Source organism: Oratosquilla oratoria, chromosome 8, assembly GCF_046742065.1.
Source record: "Oratosquilla oratoria isolate Oo_2021 chromosome 8, ASM4674206v1, whole genome shotgun sequence".
Classification (NCBI taxonomy): Eukaryota; Metazoa; Arthropoda; class Malacostraca; order Stomatopoda; family Squillidae; genus Oratosquilla; species Oratosquilla oratoria.
Window position 1 is genome coordinate 58,506,067 of NC_134784.1, and position 19,953 is coordinate 58,526,019.

A 19,953-nucleotide genomic window follows, 5' to 3' on the forward strand; every position below is an offset into this window, starting at 1 on the left:
TGTTCGCTGTATACATTAATGACATGAATGAAGGCGTGGAGTGCTATATAATTTTTTTTGCAGATGATGCAAAATTACTTAACCCCTTCCATACGGTGCCGCACACGTAGGCGTCATGGACTTAGATCTCGGTGGCAGCAGCCAATGCCAGCCGTACGACGTGTCATAATAATACTCGCATCATAAAATATAGTCACCGCTTATATCGATCGTTCTCTCTTCACCCGTGAATTTTGATAACCATAGAAAATGCGATTACAAAAGAATTAGAAAGAATGTCAATATGGAGGGGCGACTACAATAAATATAATCAAGACGCCGATATGGCAGCCTCGCGAATACACTCGCTCCCCATGACGCCTACGTGTGCGGCACCGTATGGAAGGGGTTAAGAAGGTAAAAACGGAAGAGGACTGCAACTCATTGCAACAAGATCTGGACACAATATGGAATTGGACTCAAAAGTGGGAAGTAAAATTCAATATTAAGAAATGCAGCATAATGGAATTTGGAAAGAGTAAAAATGGAATATCAAAAGATTACAGAATTGGGGAAGAAAAAATAAATAAAACAAACTATGAAAAAGATCTTGGAGTGATGATTGGAAAGGACATGAAACCAGATAAGCATATAAACAAGATGTTCGGAGAAACCTACAACTTATTGAGAGCAATCAAAGTGGCATTTACCTATATGAACGAAGAAATGATAAGGAAAATACTTACTACACTAATAAGACCAAAACTCGAGTATGCAGCATCACTTTGGACACCCAGTACCAAAAAGAATATTAAGAAACTAGAAAGATTACAAAGAGCGACAACAAAACTAGCACCGACACTCGCCGAACTAACATATGAGCAAAGACTATCCAAATTGAACCTACCAACTCTGGAACAAAGAAGAGAAAGAGGAGATTTGCTAACTATCTACAGAATAATGAAAGGAATGGAAGTTTTAGACAGGAACGACCTATTAATGTGGGACAACGGTAAAACAAGAGGACACGGAATTTTTTTTAAAAAGGATAGTTATAGAAAAAACTTGAAAAGGAACAGTTTCCCACACAGAGCGATAAATACATGGAACAAATTAGACAACAAAACAGTATGTGCTAACACTATACAAGATTTTAAGATAAAACTTGATGCGGAGAGATACAAAGACGGGTCACCACGAGCATAGCTCCCCTCCCGTATATTACAACTAGGTAGGTAAATACATAACAAAGAAATAAGTAACACTTCCAAAATTAATAAATGTCAGTAGCATCAAAGATACAAAACAAAATAATCATAACAGATATAAATTCAATGTCAAAAATTAATTTATCAATAATAAAATCAGGAAAAGCTGTCAGATATTCAGTGTCTTTCTCCCTCTGATTGTGATATTTGATTAAGAACAGCAACATTAGATTTCAGTGGAGAATGTTTTCATCTTTTCAAAGATGGTGAATTGTGAGATATGTTATAAAAGTTATATACACAACATTAAAGATGGTACTAACAGAAGAGTGTCTGCATAATTTCATTTTTGTTTCACACACACTTAATTCACTTTTTGTCTAGGGCACACACTTGTGAAGCTACATAAAATTTTTGAGTGCTTCACAAAAGAACTCTTTAATACTTGTTGGCATTGTCCTTATGTATTGGCAAGGCTCCTAGTCTTCATGACTGACCAAGGCTCCAGGTAGCACATCTGTGTTACACCAAGGTTCCAGTAGTTCAGGTCTCCCATCACAATCAAGCACCATACAATTCAACAATATGAATACTATCTGTAAAACATATTGGGATTAATCATCAATTCACATAATATTTTATCAATATACTCCATATATTTTGGGTTTAAAGATTCTTTATCAATTATACACTGAGTGTCACATGTATCCTCATCATCAAATTGTATCCTAACCTTCTTTATATCATCTAAGTGACTAATTGATACTTCCCTAGTTTCGAAGTACTGTATACATACATACATATACCAAAGGCCCCTTACACAGGGGGTAGCCAAAAAGAAAAAGGAATAGAAATCACTCCCACCCATTTCATTTCCCATATATTCCACTCCCCTCCACCCTTCTCCCTCCCTCCTATCTTAGCACCTCCTGGATGATGGGTCATCCCTGCATCCTGTCCACTGCCCTGGGTCAGAAGCAGTGTCACAAGACACAGCACATCCACAGCAAGGCCGCTTCATAAATTTGGCGACATCTACTCTCCGTACCCTCATGCAGAAAAGGAGAAGATGGGAAGAAATCCCTTCGGGCTGCGTAATTTTTTTTTTTTTTTTTTTTTTTTTTTTTTTTTTTTTTTTTTTTTTTTTTTTTTTTTTTTTTTTTTTTTTTTTTTTTTTTTTTTTTTTTTTTTTTTTCATACATACTTCCTCACCCCCCATCCACCACCCACCACCCACTCCCCCTCATGCATCACAGCCTCATCTATACACAACAATTCTCCATTCACCCCTATCTTCTGTCCTCTCCCGTCCTTCCTCCACAGACATTCCTCTCTTTTGTAAAGCCCCTTTCACCCCATCCATCCATCTCATCCTAGGACTCCCCCTCATATTCACTCCTTCCACCTCCACCTTCCACACTTCTTTTACTAATCTTTCTTCACTCATTCTTTCCATGTGTCCAAACCAAGTATAAGATCTTGTATTTATTTCCACCTGCAAAATCAATTAACCCTATATAGACCTGAGTTTGTTCCTGATATCTGTCATTCTGTGTAGTAATCTATTCTTTTTCAGATCTCTTCTGTAACTGTCCTTCTTAAGTTTCTTCTTGTGTCCTATCGTATTTCTTCTGTTCCATTTTAGTAGGTCATCCCCATCAAGAATTTCCATCACTTTCATAATTCTGTAAATGGTTAGCAAATCACCTATTTCTCTTCTTTGTTCCAGGGTTGGTAAATTTAGTTTATCCAATCTTTGTTTGTATGTCAAATTGCAAAATGTTGGTGCCATTTTTGTAATTTTTTTTTTTTTTTTTTTTTTTTTTTTTTTTTTTTTTTTTTTTTTTTTTTTTTTTTTTTTTTTTTTTTTTTTTTTCTTTTTTTTTAACTAGGTGTCCATAGTGATGCTGTGTATTCCAATTTTGGTCTTATCAGTGTAACTAGTATTTTCTTTACCACTTCTTCATCCATGTAGTCAAAGGCTACTTTCATTGATCTTAATAAGTTCAAGGTTTATCTGACTAATTTGTTGACATGTTTGTCTGTTGTCATGTCATTTGAGATAGTTACTCTTAGGTCCATTTCCAAGTTTGCTTTTTTCACTTCCTTTGTACTAATTTTATATTGACCTGATATTCTATTTTTGCTTTTTTCAAATTCCATTATGCATTTCTTAATGTTGAAGTTCACTCTTCTGACTCCATTTCCAAACTTTGTCCTGGTCTTCTTGAAAAGATTTGCAGTCTTCCTCTGTACTTACTCTCTTTAATAGTTTTGCATAAACTGCAAAGAAGTTCATATAACATTACACACCTTCATTCATATCATTTATATAAATAGCAAATATTATCAAGGGGTGAAAGTGGCAGTAGACTGGAAGTGAGCATTAAGGGAGAGTGACTGGAGGAAGTGGATAGTTTTAGATACTTGGGTGCAAATGTGGCAGGAAAAGGTGGAGTGAAGGTGGAGGTAGAATGTAGATTGAGAGAAGCGAGTAAATGCCTTGGTGGATTAAAGAGTGTAATGAGGAATAGACATTTGGGAATGGATGCTAAGAGGAGACTGTATGAAGGAGTGATTGTGCCAACAGCACTGTATGGGGCAGAAACATGGAACATAAGAGAAGAAGAGAGAAGGAGTTTGAATGTGTTTGAGATGAGGTGTCTGAGAAGTATGATGGGGGTTACTAGGCTAGATAGAGTGAGAAATGAGGAGGTGAGGAGGAGAACAGGGGTGGAAAAGGAGCTGGGAGATAGGGTTGATGAAAGAATATTAGGATGGTTTGGACACATGGAAAGAATGAGTGAAGAAAGACTAGTAAAAGAGGTATGGAAGGCAGATGTGGAGGGAGTGAACATGAAGGGACGTCCTAGGATGAGGTGGATGGATGGGGTGAAGGGGGCTTTGGGGAATAGGGGAATGTCGGTTGAGGAAGGACGGGAGAGGACAGAAGACAGGGGTGAATGGAGAATGGTTGTATATGGATGATGTTGTAATTGCATGAGGTGGAATGGGCGGTGAGGTAGTGTGTGAGAGCAAAATTTGACGCAGCCCGAAGGGATTTCTCCCCGTCCTCTCCTTTTATGCAATGGGGGGACGGAGAGGGGGGGGTCGCCGATTTAATGAAGCGGCCTTGCTGTGGATGTGCTGTGTCTTGCGACACTGCTTCTGACCCAGGGCAGTGGACAAGGTGCAGGGATGACCCGTCATCCAGGAGGTGCTACGATGAGAGGGAGGGTGGAGGGGTGTGGAGTGTATTCAAGGGATGGAATGGGTGGAAATGATTTTATGCCTTTCCCTTTTTGGCTACCTCTCTTGTAAGGGGGTAAAAGCCTTGGTATATGTATGTAAATATTATCAAAACAAAAACAGAGGCCTGTGGGACTCCGCTTATCATATCTTCCCAATTTGAGTTAAGATGGGTCACTACAAGCATAGCTCCCCTTCCTATATAATACAACTAGGTAAATACACACACACACACACAGGAAAAAAAAAAGATCTATGAAAAAGACATAATAGACAAATGTAAGTATCAACCAAAATTATTCTATGGATATGTAAACGGTGAATTAAGAAATAAACAGGAAATAGTGAAACTGCATCAAGGGAATATGTAATATGTAGAAGATGTAGAAATGGTTGAAATCATAAACAAACTTTTTAAATCTCTACTCACAAATGAAAATACACATAATTTGGATGAAGGAAAGGGAGAAAGATCCCCCCCCCCATGAGATAAATAATTGTGACAGAGAAAGAAATAAGGGACCAAATAATAAACCTTGATGTCAGAAAATCACACAGCCCAGACGAAATTGCAATTTTGAATACAAAAAGAATGTATAGATAATGGAGAAAATATATAAGATAATAGATTGCCAACTCAAAGAAGGAAAGTTACCACAACACTGGAAAAATTGAAATATTGTCCTAATATATAAAGGGGGAGATAAAGAAGACCCAACAAACAAAAGATCGGTCTCCCTTACTGGCACAATAGTTAAATTATGTGAAAAAGTTATCAAAACTAGATGGACTAAACATCTGGAAGGAAACAGTATACTGAATCCAAAACAATTTGGCTTTAGACAAGGACGATCATGTGCCACAAACTTGATTTGTTTTATTCAAGGTTAAAAACTCGACCTGGGAAGAAATGATAAGTAGAGTCCCACAAGGATCTGTATTAGCTCCAATAATATTTGCTATATAAATGGCATGGATGAAGGTGTGGATTGTTATATGATTTTCTTTGTAGATGATGCATACATACATACATATACCAAGGCCTTTTCCCCCTTACAAGGGAATTAGCCAAAAAGGAAAAGGCATAAAATCATTCCCACCCATTCCATCCCTGAATACACTCCACACCCCTCCACCCTCCCTCTTATCTTAGCACCTCCTGGATGATGGGTTATCCCTGCACCTTGTCCACTGCCTTGGGTCAGAAGCAGTGTCACAAGACACAGCACATCCACAGCAAGGCCGCTTCATTAAATCGGCAACCCCTCTCCGTCCCCCCATGCATAAAAGGAGAGGACGGGGAGAAATCTCTTCGGGCTACGTCAAATTTTGCTCACACATACTACCTCACCCCCATCCCCCTGCCCATTCCACCTCATGCATCACAACATCATCCATATACAACCATTCTCCATTCACCCCTATCTTCTGTCCTCTCCCGTCCTTCCTCAACCGACATTCCCCTATTCCCCAAAGCCCCCTTCACCCCATCCATCCACCTCATCCTAGGACGTCCCTTCATGTTCACTCCCTCCACATCTGCCTTCCATACCTCTTTTACTAGTCTTCACTCATTCTATCCATGTGTCCAAACCATCCTAATACTCTTTCATCCACCCTATCTCCCAACTCCCTTTCCACCCCTGTTCTCCTCCTCACCTCCTCATTTCTCACTCTATCTAGCCTAGTAACCCTCATCATACTTCTCAGACACCTCATCTCAAACACATTCAAACTCCTTCTCTCTTCTTCTCTTATGTTCCATGTTTCTGCCCCATACAGTGCTGTTGGCACAATCACTCCTTCATACAGTCTCCTCTTAGCATCCATTCCCAAATGTCTATTCCTCATTACACTCTTTAATCCACCAAGGCATTTACTCGCTTCTTTCAATCTACATTCTACCTCCACCTTCACTCCATCTTTTCCTGCCACATTTGCACCCAAGTATCTAAAACTTTCTACTTCCTCCAGTCGCTCTCCCTTAATGCTCACTTCCAGTCTACTGCCACTTTCACCCCTTGTACATCTCATCACCTTACTTTTACCCACATTTATCTTCAGCATTCTTCTATCACACACTCTCCCAAACTCTGTCACCAACTTCCTCAATCCCTCCTCCGATCCTGCCACAAGTGCAGTGTCGTCCACAAACAACAGCTGGCTCACCTCCCTCTTTTCTCCATTTTCTTTAACCATCTCCAATCCCTGACCCACTACCCTTGCATTTACCTCTCGCACCACCCCATCCATGTATAAGTTGAACAGTCAGGGCGACATAACGCATCCTTGATGAAGTCCCACCTTTACCTCGAACCTCTCACTCTCTCCATTTCCAATCCCGACACAAGCTCTACTACCCTCATAAAAACTCTTGACAGCTCCTAGGAGCTTTCCTCCTATCCCATATATCCGCAAAACCTCCCACAGTGCCTTTCTGTCTACCCTGTCGTAATCCTTTTCCAGATCCATAAAAGCCCAAAAAACATCCTTCCCCTTTCCTATAGTTTTCTCACATATCTGTCTTACCACAAAAATCTGATCTACACAACCTCTACCCATCCAAAATCCACACTGTTCCTCACCAATTACTCCCTCTGTTCCTCACCTAATCCTCTCAATCAAGATCCTCCCATAAGCCTTTCCAACTACACTTAACAAGCTAATCCCTCTGAAACTACTACATTCACACTTGTCCCCTTTTCCCTTGTAAAGTGGAACTATACAGGCACTCCTCCAGTCCTCTGGCACTCTACCCTCTCTCCAGCAAACATTAAATAACCTCACCAGCCAGTCCACCATCACTGTACCTCCTTTTTTACATTCTGCATGGCATCCATCCAGACCAGGGCCTTACCTGCTTTCATCATCTTAACAACTGCCTTCACTTCATCCTTCCTTATTTCTCCTCCATTTTCCTCACTCATCACAGTCATTTTCTTAGCATTTCCCACTGCAGCTATCTTTCCCTCCCTATCCTCCTTCACATTCAGTAACTCCCTAAAATATTCTGCCCATCTTCCCCTTACTGCCTTCTCTTCCATTATCATCTCTCCATCTGCACCTTTTACCTTTTCTTCTCTACTTGATTCGCCTCCTTTTCCTCTCTTAATTTCTTTCCAAAACATCTTTTTATTACTTTCAAAATTTTCTGTTATACTCTTACCCCATTTCACATCTGCTCACCTCTTTGCCTCCTTTACCTTTTGCTTTACTTCTCTTTTCTTTTCTTTGTACCTCTCATATGACTCCCTCGTCCTAATTTGTAACTAATCTGTGAAAGCTCGCTTCTTCTCTTCTACAACCTTCCTTGTTTCCTCATCCCACCACTCACTACCCTTCTTTCTATTTCCTCCTGTCCTTCTTGTTCCACACACCATCTTTGCACACTTTGTGACTCCCTCCCTGAACCATCCCCACTCCTCCTCCACACCCAGCTCTACTCTATCCTTCACTCCCTCCCACTCCTCCTTCAGCTTCTTCTTGTACCCCTTCTCCTTTTCCTTTTCATTTAAAGAGTTCACTCTAAGAACCTCCCTACCTTTTGTCCCTTTCCTCTTTCTCCATCTATCCTCCACTTTCAACTTACCTTCCACCAAAAAATGATCTGATATTCCCCCACCCTCTCCCCTTAGCACATTTACATCCTTAACTGTTCCTATCATAATCCTATTTACCACTACATAATCCATTAACGCTCTATCTACCACCCTTCCATCCACCACCCTCTCCCATGTGTACTTATGCTTGACTTTCTTCCAAAACACTGTATTTGCTATCATCAACTCTCTTTCTAGACACATTTCCACCATCAACTCTCCACTACGATTCTTTCCTAGAACTCCACATTTCCCAACCACTCCATCAATTGGATCATTTCCTACCCTAGCATTAAGGCCTCCCAGTAATATTACATTGACGTTCCTCCCTAATCCCTGTATGCACTCATTTAAATCTATCCAGAAAGCCTCCCTTTCTTCTACACTCTTCTCACTGCCAGGCCCATATACACTTACAAAAACCCACATCTCCTTTCCCAGTTTCACCTTCATCCACATTATTCTTGAGGAAACCTCCTTCCACTTCACTACATGTTTACCTATCTCTTCACTTACTAGTATAGCCACCCCTTCCTTCCCTCGCCCTCTATTCACTCCTGATAACCTCCCACTTACACTCCCAAACTTACACTTGCCCTTCCCTTTCAACTTAGTTTTACTCAGAGCCAACACATCCATCTTTCTTCTCACAAACATACTACCTATCTCTTCCCTTTTACTCTCATCTGTACCACATCCACGCACATTAAAAGACCCAAACCTTAGGGTGCTAGTCGGAAAACTCCTAGACCCTCTTATGCCTTTACTTTCTTTAGGAATGTCCCTGGTGGGGCTACAAGGAGAAGGATGCCTAGTCCCAAAAGGAAGTACAAAAAAAGAATGAATCACTACAGAGAGACTTGGACAAAGTCTGGGAATAGAGCCAAAAGTGGGAAGTGAACTTCAACATCAAGAAATGTAGTATAGTGGAGTTTGGAAAAAGCAAAAAAAGAATATCAGGACAATATAAAATTGGTACAAAGCAAGTAAAAAAAAAAAAAAAAAAAAAAAAAAAAAAAAAACCTGGAGTAATTATTAACAAAGACATGTCCCCAGACAAGCAGATAAATAAAATAGAGAAACCTACAATTTATTAAGATCAATAAAGGTGATTTTTATTTACTTGGATGAAGTAGTGGTAAAAAAAATATATACTAGTCACACTGATAAGACCAAGATTGGAGTACACTGCGACACTGGACACCCAGTACAAAAAAGAATACAAAGAAATTAGAAAGAATCCAAAGAGCAGTGACAAAGATGGCACCAACATTTTCAAAATTGACATATGAACAAAGATTGTCTAAAGTGGAACTACCAACCATGGAACAAAGAAGAAAAATAGGAGATCTACTGGCCATATACAGAATCATAAAAGGCATGGAAGTCCTCAACAGAGAAGACTTATTAAAGTGGGATAAAAGAAAAAGAAGAGGACATGAAAAGAAACTCAGAAAGGGTATTTATAGAAGAGATCTGGAAAAAAAAATTGTTTCCCACACAGAGTGGTGGATGTCTGGAACAAATTGGACAAAACAATAGTGTGTGCAAAACCTTAGAAGAATTTAAGAACAAACTAGATGCTGAGAGATACAAAGACTGGTCACTATGAGCACAGCTCCCCTTACTGTATAATACTATTATGTAAATACACACACCAACTAATTACTGAGCAGTCTCCCTTACAAGCACTGTAGCCAAAATTTGTGAGAAAATTATCAAGAATAGATGGGTAAAACACCTGAAAGAAAACAATAAAATCAAGACAATTTGGATTCAGATAGGGAAGATCATGTGCCACAAGTATAATCTGCTTCTACTCAAGGCTAATAGATATAATACAAGAAAGGGATGGATGGGTTGATTGTGCTTTCCTAGACTTATAAAAAGCCTTCAACAAGTACCACACAAAAAATTATTTTAAAAAATTGGAAAACATAGGAGGGATACAAGGTAACCTGCTTGGATGGAGGATTTCCTGCATGGTAGAAAAATGAGAGTAGTGCTCAGAGAAAAGTATTCAGGTTGGGAGGTGATTAGTGGAGTTCCACAGGGATCAGCATTAGCTCCACTAATGTTCGCTATTTATGTGAATGACATGGATGAAGATGTAGAATGTTACATCAGTTTCTTTGCAGACGATGCTAAATTGTTGAGGGAAGTGAAAACAGAAATGGATTGTGAATCACTACAGAGACCTAAACATTTTTGGAAATTGGAGTCAGAAGTGGGAAGTGGACTTCAACATTAAGAAATGTAGCATAATGGAGTTCAGAAAAAGTAAAAAAAAAAAATATATATATATATATATCAGGACAGTATACAAATTGAACAAAGGAAGTAAAGTGGGATCTGAAAAACACCTGGGAGTAATTATCTGAAATGACTTGTCCCCTGATAAACAAATAAACAAAATTGTCGGAAAATCCTATAATTTATTAAGATAAATAAAAGTGGCTTTTACCTATTTAGATGAAGAAATGGTTGAAAAATATTAGTCACACTAATAAAGCCTAGACAGGAGTATGCTGCAACATTATGGTCACCCAAAATCAAAAAGAATATAAAGAAAATTAAAAGAATCCAGAGAGCAACCACAAAAATGGCCCCAGCACTCAAACTTGTGATATGAAGAGAGACTGGCTAAATTGAAATTACCAACTTTGGAATAAAGAAGAGAGGCGACCTACTGACCATCTATAGAACCATGAAAGACACGAAAGTCCTTGATAAAGAGGACTTGTTAATTATAGAAGAGGTCTGAAAGAAAAATAATGATAAGTAATAAGTTTTCCACACAGGTAAATACACAACTGTAGAGTATTGCAAAAAGATCAAGACACTTTTTTGCATGGGCCCAAGAATGGGATGTGAATTTCAATACTAAAAAATGTAAAGTACTGGAAATGGTTAATAGCTGCAAAATAACATCTTAAACTATTCCTTGGGAAAAGAACCCATTACAAAAGCATACATATACTAATGGCTATTTCCCCCTTACAAAGGAGGTAGCCAAAAATTGAAGGCATAAAATCCACTCCCACCCATTCCATCTCTACATACTCCACTCCCATTCACCCCCTTCCTTCCCCTTTATCTTGGCTTCTCCTGTATGACGAGTCATCCCTACATCTTGTCCACTGCCCTGGGTCAGAAGCAGTGCAACAAGGCACAGCTCATTCACACCAAGGCTGCTTCATTTCATTGGCAACTCCCCCCCTCTCTATCCCCTCATGCAGAAAAAGAGAAGACAGGGAGAAATCCCTTCAGGCTCTGTCAAAATATCATTCACATACTCCTTCACCCTCCCCATCCCCCACCCACTCCCTTCTATGCATCACAGCATTATCCTTATACAACCATTTTCTATTCACCCCTATCTTCTGTCTTCTCCCTTCTTTCCTCAACAGACATTCCCCTTCCTTAATGCCCCATTTACCCCATCCATCCATCTCATCCTTGGTCACCCCCTCATGTTCACTCCTTCCAACTCTGCCTTCTACATATCTTTTACTAATCATTCTTCACTCATTCTTTCCATGTGTCCAAGCAATCCCAATACTCTTTTGTCAACCTTATCTCCCAACTCCCTTTCCACCCCCACTTTCCTCCTCACCTCCTTGTTTCTCACACTATCCAGCCTAGTAACCTCTATCATACTTCTCAGGCACCTCATCTCAAAAAAATATGTAGAATAGATTATGATTAAGTTGAAAACGGAAATATGAAAAGTAGAAAATTTATGGTAGTATGTCTGCCCCCAAAAACACAGGCTTGGACTGGTAGTGATCATTCCAAACTACTGGAAGACACAATGAATACATTAATTGAATTAATGAAAGGAGGAAATATAGTAATTATGGGTGACTTTAACTCAAAGGAAATATGTAGGGAAGAAATGACAGTAAAAGGTGGAGATGAACTTTGGGGAAATATTCTATTGGATATGACCACTGAATACACATTGACTCAATGGGTGAAAGAAAACACCAGATATAGAAATAATGAAGAACCGTCGAGACTAGCCTTAATATTCAAATCTGAGCCTGGAATAGTGGACAAAATGGCATACAAGACACCAGTTGGGAAGAGTGACCATATATAGAGATCGAACCAAAGAACAAAACAATGTTAGTAGAGATGAGAAACATAGAAAATGAAGATTAATGGACAACAAAACAGACTTAAAAATATATATATATATATATATATATTTTTTTTTTTTTCTTCTCTTCCAAAATGCAAACTGAGAAAAAAATTTAAATGAAGAAACAAAGATGGAAGAGAAGTGAAACATATTAAAAGAAAAATACAAGGAGGGTATAACAAAAAGTGTAGTGAAGCTAAAGATAGAAGAGGCAAAGCCTGGGAAAGATGGAAAAAGGGCAAAAAAAAAAAGACCAAATGGCAAACATACATCAAACTAAGAAACGAATATGTAAAAATACACAGGGAAGAAAAAAAAGAAACTATGAAAACGACATGATAGAAAAATGCAAGGACCAGCCTAAACTATTTACAGATGACAAACTAAAAGACAAACATGAAATAGTGAAACTATGCAAGGAAATAAAGAATATATAGATGATGTAGAAATGGCTGAAATTATGATCAAGTATTTTAAATCTGTATTCACAATTAAAAACTCACAAAATTGGGAGGAAGGACAAAGAGAGATCCCCCGCAATGAAAGAAATAACAGTGACACAGAAATAAGAGAAAAAACCTTCGACATCAGAAAGTCACACGGGCCAGATTGAATTGGAAATTGGATATTGAAAGAATGTATAGATGAAGTAATGAACAAAATACACAAGATAATTTATTTCTCACTCAAAGAAGGAAAAATACCACAAGATTGGAAAAATATAAATATTGTACCAATATACTAAGGAGACAAATATATATATACAGGTAAACGTCGACTTACGATGGCCGCGACTTACGATTGTTCGACTTTACGATGACGACGACGACGATATGATAATTTAACCCCTTCCATACGGTGCCGCACACGTAGGCGTCATGAGGAGCAAGTGGATTCACGACGCTGCCATATCGGCGTCTTGATTATATTTATTGTAGTCGCCCGTGTTTTTACATTCTCTCAAATGATTCATTCTCTGTGGTTTTCAAAATTCGCGGGTGAAAGAGAGAACGATCGATATAAGCGGTGACTATATTTTATGATGCGAGTATTATTACGTCACGTCGTACGGCTGGCATTGGCTGCTGCCCGCGAGATTTTAGTTCCGTACTGAAAATACATATTATAGTGTTTGAATATGGTAAAAAGGATAAAGATAATTAAATAAACTACTGTACATGTTTAATAGGCTATATTCAGTATCTCTGGTGGTTAATATACAGGTAGGCTAGGTACAGTGACCACGGAACAGAGTGGGGATCGACTTACGATGAGATCGTCTTACGATGGCTCTATCGAAACCTAATGCCATCGTAAGTCGACGTTTACCTGTATAGACTGGTCTCCCTTACAAGTACTATAGCAAAAATATGTGAAAAGTTATCAAAAGTAGATGAATAAACACTTGGAGGACAAAATAGTAAATCCAAAACAATTTGGATTTAGACATGAAAGATCATGTGCCACAAACTTAATATGTTATTACTCGAGATTAATAGAAATAATTCAAGAAAGGGATGGATGGGCAGATTGTGCCTTCTTAGATTTACGTAAGGCATTTGACAAAATATCACACAAAAGGCTTCTTAGAAAAATTGAAACAATAGGTGTAATACAAGGAAAGTTATTGGAATTAATGAAAGATTTCTTGAACAGGAGAAAAATGAGGGTGGTACTCAGAGACAAGAACTCAAATTGGGAAGAAATGATAAGTGGAGTCCCACAAGACTCTGTATTGGATGAAGGTGTGGAATGTTATATGAACTTCTTTGCAGATGATGCAAAACTACTAAAGAGAGTAAGTACAGAGGAAGATTGCAAATCATCACAAGAAGACCTGGACAAAATCTGGAAATGGAGTCAGAAGAGTAAAGTGAATTTCAACATCAAGAGATGTAGTATAATAGAATTTGGAAAAAGCAAAAACAGAATATCAGGACAGTACAAAATTGGTACAAAGGAAATTAAATAGGTCAACTCAGAAAGGGACCTAGGAGTAACTATCACTATTTTTTATTTATTAAGATCAATGAAAGTAGCTTTTGACTACATGGATGAAGAAATGGTAAAGAAAATATTAGTTACCTTGATAAAACCAAAATTGGAAAATGCTTCGACACTATGGGCACCTAGTACTAAAAAGAACACAAAGAAATTAAAAAGAATTCAAAGAGCAACAACAAAGATGGCACCAACACTCTCCAATTTGACATACGAACAAAGATTGGACAAACTCAAACTACCAACCCTGGAACAAAGAAGAGAAAGAGGAGACCTGCTAACCATCTACAGAATTATGAAAGGGATGGAAGTCCTTGATAGAGATGACTTATTAAAGTGGGATAGAAGAAAAACCAGAGGACACAAAAAGAAACTTAAAAAGGATAGTTACAGAAGAGATTGGAAAAAGAATAGCTTCCCACACAGAGTGATAGATATCTGGAACAAACTGAATGAAGAAACAGTGAGTGCAAAAACTATACAAGAAAGATACAAAAGCGTGTCACTACGAGCATAGGTCTCTTCCCGTAAAATATAACCAGGAAAATACATTCAAATTTGTCCTCTCTTCCTCTCTAATGTTCCATGTTTGTTCCCCATACAGTGCTGTCAGCACAATCACTCCTTCATACAATCTCCTCTTAGCATCCATTCCCAAATGTCCATTTCTCATTACAATTTTTAATCCTACAAGGCATTTACTTGTTTTTCTCAATCTACATGCTACCTCCACTCCCACTCCTCCCTTTCACGCTGCAATTACATCCAAGTATCTAAAACTATCCACTTCCTCCAGTTTCCCATAATGCTCACTTCCAATTTGCTGCCACATTCTCCCTTTGTACATCTCATCACTTTACTTTTACCTATATTTATATTCAACTTCCTTCTTTTGCAACCCTTCCCAAACTCTGTCTGTAACTTTCTTAATCCCTCCACTGATCCTGCTACAAGCACAGTGTCATCAGCAAACAACAACTAGCATGTCTCCCACTTTTCTCCATTTTCTTTAACCATCTCCAATCCCTGACCCATTACCCTTGCATTTACCTTTTGCACCACCCCATCAATGCATAAATTGAACAGCCAAGGCAACATAATACATCCTTGGTGAAGTTCCACCTTTACCTCAAACCATTGACTCTGTCCATTTCTAATTCTAACACAAGCTCTGCTACTCTTTTAGAAACAAAAAGCAAAAGAGGAAAAAGATTTGTTGTGTCATCCTTTTAGCCATTCCTTTCCCTGCTCAACTAATATACCACATGCACCCCAAAGATTCCTTCACTCTATCCTTCTCATTCTTGGTATTCCTTTAGCTCACTCCACACATGTTTGCTTTCTACTGCTCTATTAGTCCTTCCTCATTAATTCTCTCTGTATGCCCAAAATCACTTAACTACTCTCTGTTTTACCATCTCCAACACTTTTCACTTATCTCAAAACCATGCAGTATCTTCCTCTCTGCTTGGTTTTGTGCTATATAATATTGTAGGTACAATCACTTTCATACTTTTTTCTTTACATTTTACATTTCTTAAGAAGGATTTGTCTTTCAGAGAGACTGACTTAGAAGAGATTCTAACCCTGCAGACTCGAATGCACAATTCTGCTGGTGTGTTTCTAGACTCTGCCCGCAGGCCTAAGTTAAGCCACGCTCATTCAGGCTCTCTCCGTTCAACATCTCCCCCAGTCCAGTCTGCTTCCACACGCACACGAACACCCACTTCCTCACCTCATGGCTCTCCCCGAAGGGCTCGGCGATCTCCATCCACCAGTAAGTTTCTGTTTGTGAGTTTTAGTTTCAGAAGGAAACATAGAGATTCAACTGTGAACATGGATTAGTTTGCCGAAGGCACTGAACTGCATGGGAACTTTGGTTTTGTTGGAGTGAAGAAATCAGGTGGGAGGCATTTGCTAACAGTTGCTAGGTAGTTGCTACCTTACAGTATGGATGAAAATGCAAAAGCAAAACAAAAAGGCCACCATCTTATGGAAACTATGAGGGACCAAAACTGTTCATACTTTGGACATAATTCCCATGAACTCAAAGGTTTGGAATACAGTTGATTATGCTTCTGGGTATTTTCTAGTTATTGCCAGTTTCCCAAATTACATTAAGGCTTGCTTCCTTATCAAATAAAAAAGGATTGATTAAATCCCTCAGTATTGTGATGTACCTTACAGATATTGTTCTTATTATTACCAACAAATTTGTTTAGCTGAAGGGACAGACAGAACAAAACAGAACATATATAGATATTATATATATATATATAGATATTGTATATATAGATATTATATATATATATAGATATATATATATATATGTATATATATATATGTATATATATATATATATATATATACATATATATATATATATATATAAGGGAGTAGGCAGGTGATGGAGTTGAGTGGAGAATGGCTGTGTAGGGATATTTTGATATAGCACAAAGGAATTGGTTCTCTCTCTTGAACAAGGAAAGGAGGGGGCAAGGGATATGGGAGTGGTTGTGTGTGGATGATATTTTAACACAGCATGAAAGGATTTCTCCCCATCTTCTCTATTTTCTGCATGAGGGTATGAAGGTTGCCAATGAAGTGAGGCAACCTAACTGTGGATGTACTGTTTTGCTGCATTGCTTCTGACCTGGGCATTGGGCAAGAGACAGGGATAACCCTTCATTCACAAGGAGCTAAGATGAGAGGGAAGAAATGGTGGTGGATGGGAATGGTATTTAGATAGATATAGATCACCCAATTTTATCTTCAGTCTGGCTTTGAGGGGGATAAAGTTATCTGGTGTTTAATGGAACAAAATCTGTAGAATGTCACAGTAGAATGTTTTAAGGGCCATAGTATTTTTTGACTCCTGAAGAAATACTTTTATGTTATAATCTAGAACAGATATGCCCACATACATACTAGTGGCCTACTTACTTGCAATGCTTACATAGAGACCCACATTTTACTGTGACTTGCTCCAATGATCCTTGCATGGGTGCCTTTACTCGCAATGTTGAGTAAAATTGGAGGAATGCACAAGAAAGTGTCCCTTGCTCAGGATGATCCAGTGCTCACTTTGTAGGACATCTGGCTGAGCATATGGTGGAGAAAAGTAGTACATTTAAAGGAGAGAGATTTCATACATTCTTAGGATTCATCACTCAGCTGTACACAACTACTGCATAAGGTAAGCATTCATTTCCATATACACTTCTTATTCTCTACACTTTCCATAGAAGTGCTGCTCAATCGCATGAATCTTAAACAGAGGACAGACATAGTTTCTTTTAAGACTGTGTCACTGGAAATATGGTGTTCCCTGGAAGGTATCCATTCAAAGACTAATCAGTCCTTGAGGTGTTTGGCTGTGCTCATTAAACAAGCTATTAGAGAAGACATACTAGAAGTTGCCATTTTGAAAAAAAATGCACTGCACAGCATTTTTATACTGATTAAGTTGCTGGTTGATATTGGCCCACCATTTGCCCCCACCTGATTTCTTCGTCATGCACCAGTCTTCGTCAAGTACCAGTCTTTCAAGAAAATTTATAAAGATTTTGAACCAAGTTTGAGATATACATAAAAGTTTATTACATATGCCTGTAGCTTTGTCTAGTCCATTGTGATCAGTCCATTAATGTTAACCAAAGATATTTACAACCATTGGGCCTAAATAATTCATATTGAAAAGGATAGAAAACCAGGCAGCTCTTTGTTGACCTACACTATTTGCACAATTATTAAGTGCCCCTTTTTAGAACAAGAAAATTTAAGTGGATTGAAGGAGAGGGTATCCATATAAACCTTTCTATACTTTTATTCTTCATCCTTCAGTTTCCTTCGAACTAATGATAGGTACCTGTTGAGGTGATCCTACAGGACAGATATTGAAGAAAAAACCCAGCCAAAGTATCAGTTTAAAGTTAATCCTTCCTATTTTAAGCTAGGCTCCAGGAAGAGCCAAGATAAGAGTGAGGGAGGGGGATGAATGGGAGTGGAGTAAGAGGGGATAGAATGTATGGGAGTGGATTTTATGCCATTGATTTTTGGCTACCTCCCTTGTAAGGGGGAAAATACTGTTAGTATATGTATGTATGTATGATTTTAGTGCACATCTCCCACATTTACAACTTCTGCTTCCTGCCAAACATGAACACAAGTGTGCCTGACACTCAAGTGGAGTGATCTATGTAAATTGTGGGAATTTCTCCAGCCACTTGTGTACTATCCATCATTGCAATGATAAAGAGGCCATCTACTACATTAATATTTATCCCTGCTAAGAAATCAAGAGCACTAAGGGTTATCTACAGATGTACAAGGGTGGACCGAATAAGGAATCAAGTTATAAGAGAAGCATTGGGGGTTGAGAATGTACTGGACTATGTGGAGAGAGGACAGCTGAGATGGTACGGACATGTTATGCGGATGGAAGAGCAAAGATATCCAAAGAAGTACTACTTATGGAAACCAGAAGGAAGAAGACCTGTGGGACGCCCAAGAATGAGATGGAGAACAAATATCCAGCAGGCCCTGCACAAGAGGGGAACTTCACTGGAGGAGGTTGAGAGGGATAGAAAATACGAGGAAGGTCAACAATGGAGGGAGCTAACGAGATGTGGCAACTGACAGACCTATCAGGTCTAACAGGAAGAGGGTGAGAAAGGGTGAGAAGAAATCAAGACAATATGTAACATTAGAGCAGAAGATAAATGTTCAGGATTCTCTGAAGAATGGAGATGGTACATCAAGTGTAGAGCAGAAGCTTGGGTTATTGGAGAGCTGATTTTTCGAACTCACTAACAAGAAAATTAAATCAGCTTGCACTTCATTGGATATTTCAAAGGAAAAATTACATAAAAGGCATACATGCATAATATATGGAAGATGCACTAAGGTTATAGGTAGAAAGTATACATTGCTGAAACTTTCCCTCATGGGGCTGATAATGCAAATTAGGTATGTAGTCAGAATCACCAAATCAGAAGTTGAATATATTGTCCTCCACTTCTATTTGGTAGGTAACTAATGTAAAGATATGAAAATCAATCACTGTTATCACATTACTGTGATTAGGTAGTACCACTGAACTCCTGGCTACAACAATGGACCCCCTGCCCTTTTCTTTTTCTTCTTCTTTTTCTTCTTTGTTTCTTTCTATTTTTCTCTCCATCTTTTGCAAATGAATACAAGATCTAATTTTTCCAGTTTTATTTTAATTGGTTCTTGTTTGTAGATACATATACCAAAGGACCTGAGGTGGCAAAATCAAACATCCACCTTGCACCCATTCCACATCCATCCAAAAACCCATTTGTCAGCCATCTCCATCTTAATTCTTTCTGGATGAAAGACCATCTCAGTCCCCTGCCCACTGCACTGGGGAGAGGCAATGCAGCAAGACTTAACGCTTTCATTGTAGGGTCCAAAAGCCAAAGCTGGTTTACTTGCCATCACATGCACATACACACATGCTCTCTGTGTGCAGTTGGAGCAAATGAAAGGCTAGGGAACAAGCTCCAAGCCAGCGATTTTTTTGCTAGGATCAAGGAAACACCTATGTTTATATTTACGGTGAAGAAGTTATGGCATTCGAGTGACCGCTATGGTGATAAAATATCCAATTTGATCAAATGTATTAACGTATAGAATGAAGGAAGGAAAAGGAGAAAGAAAGAATAATGAACCAACGAAAAGAGGACTAGACGTGAGTAGAGTAGAATCGCCACTTGGAGTGATACCAAAGAGGACTTGTTTAAAC

General features: G+C 38.6%; 2 protein-coding genes across 10 annotated transcripts in view; both read left to right on the forward strand.

The window, feature by feature from the left end:
- The window catches only part of LOC143027759 (zinc finger MYM-type protein 1-like), a 487,234-nt gene that overhangs the window by 351,249 nt on the left and 116,032 nt on the right, over window positions 1–19,953 (forward strand). The gene's annotated exons all lie outside the window — the stretch shown is intronic.
- LOC143027756 (tubulin polyglutamylase TTLL5-like) overlaps window positions 1–19,953 on the forward strand; it is a 182,337-nt gene that overhangs the window by 147,671 nt on the left and 14,713 nt on the right. For 8 of the 9 annotated variants that reach the window (XM_076189271.1, XM_076189267.1, XM_076189272.1 and 5 more), the window contains one exon: window positions 15,743–15,960. In XM_076189271.1, the coding sequence (XP_076045386.1) occupies window positions 15,743–15,960 (218 nt within the window). Of the gene's footprint in view, window positions 1–15,742; window positions 15,961–17,274; window positions 17,380–19,953 lie in introns of all 9 variants that reach the window. The other variant, XM_076189274.1, reaches the window with a different exon arrangement.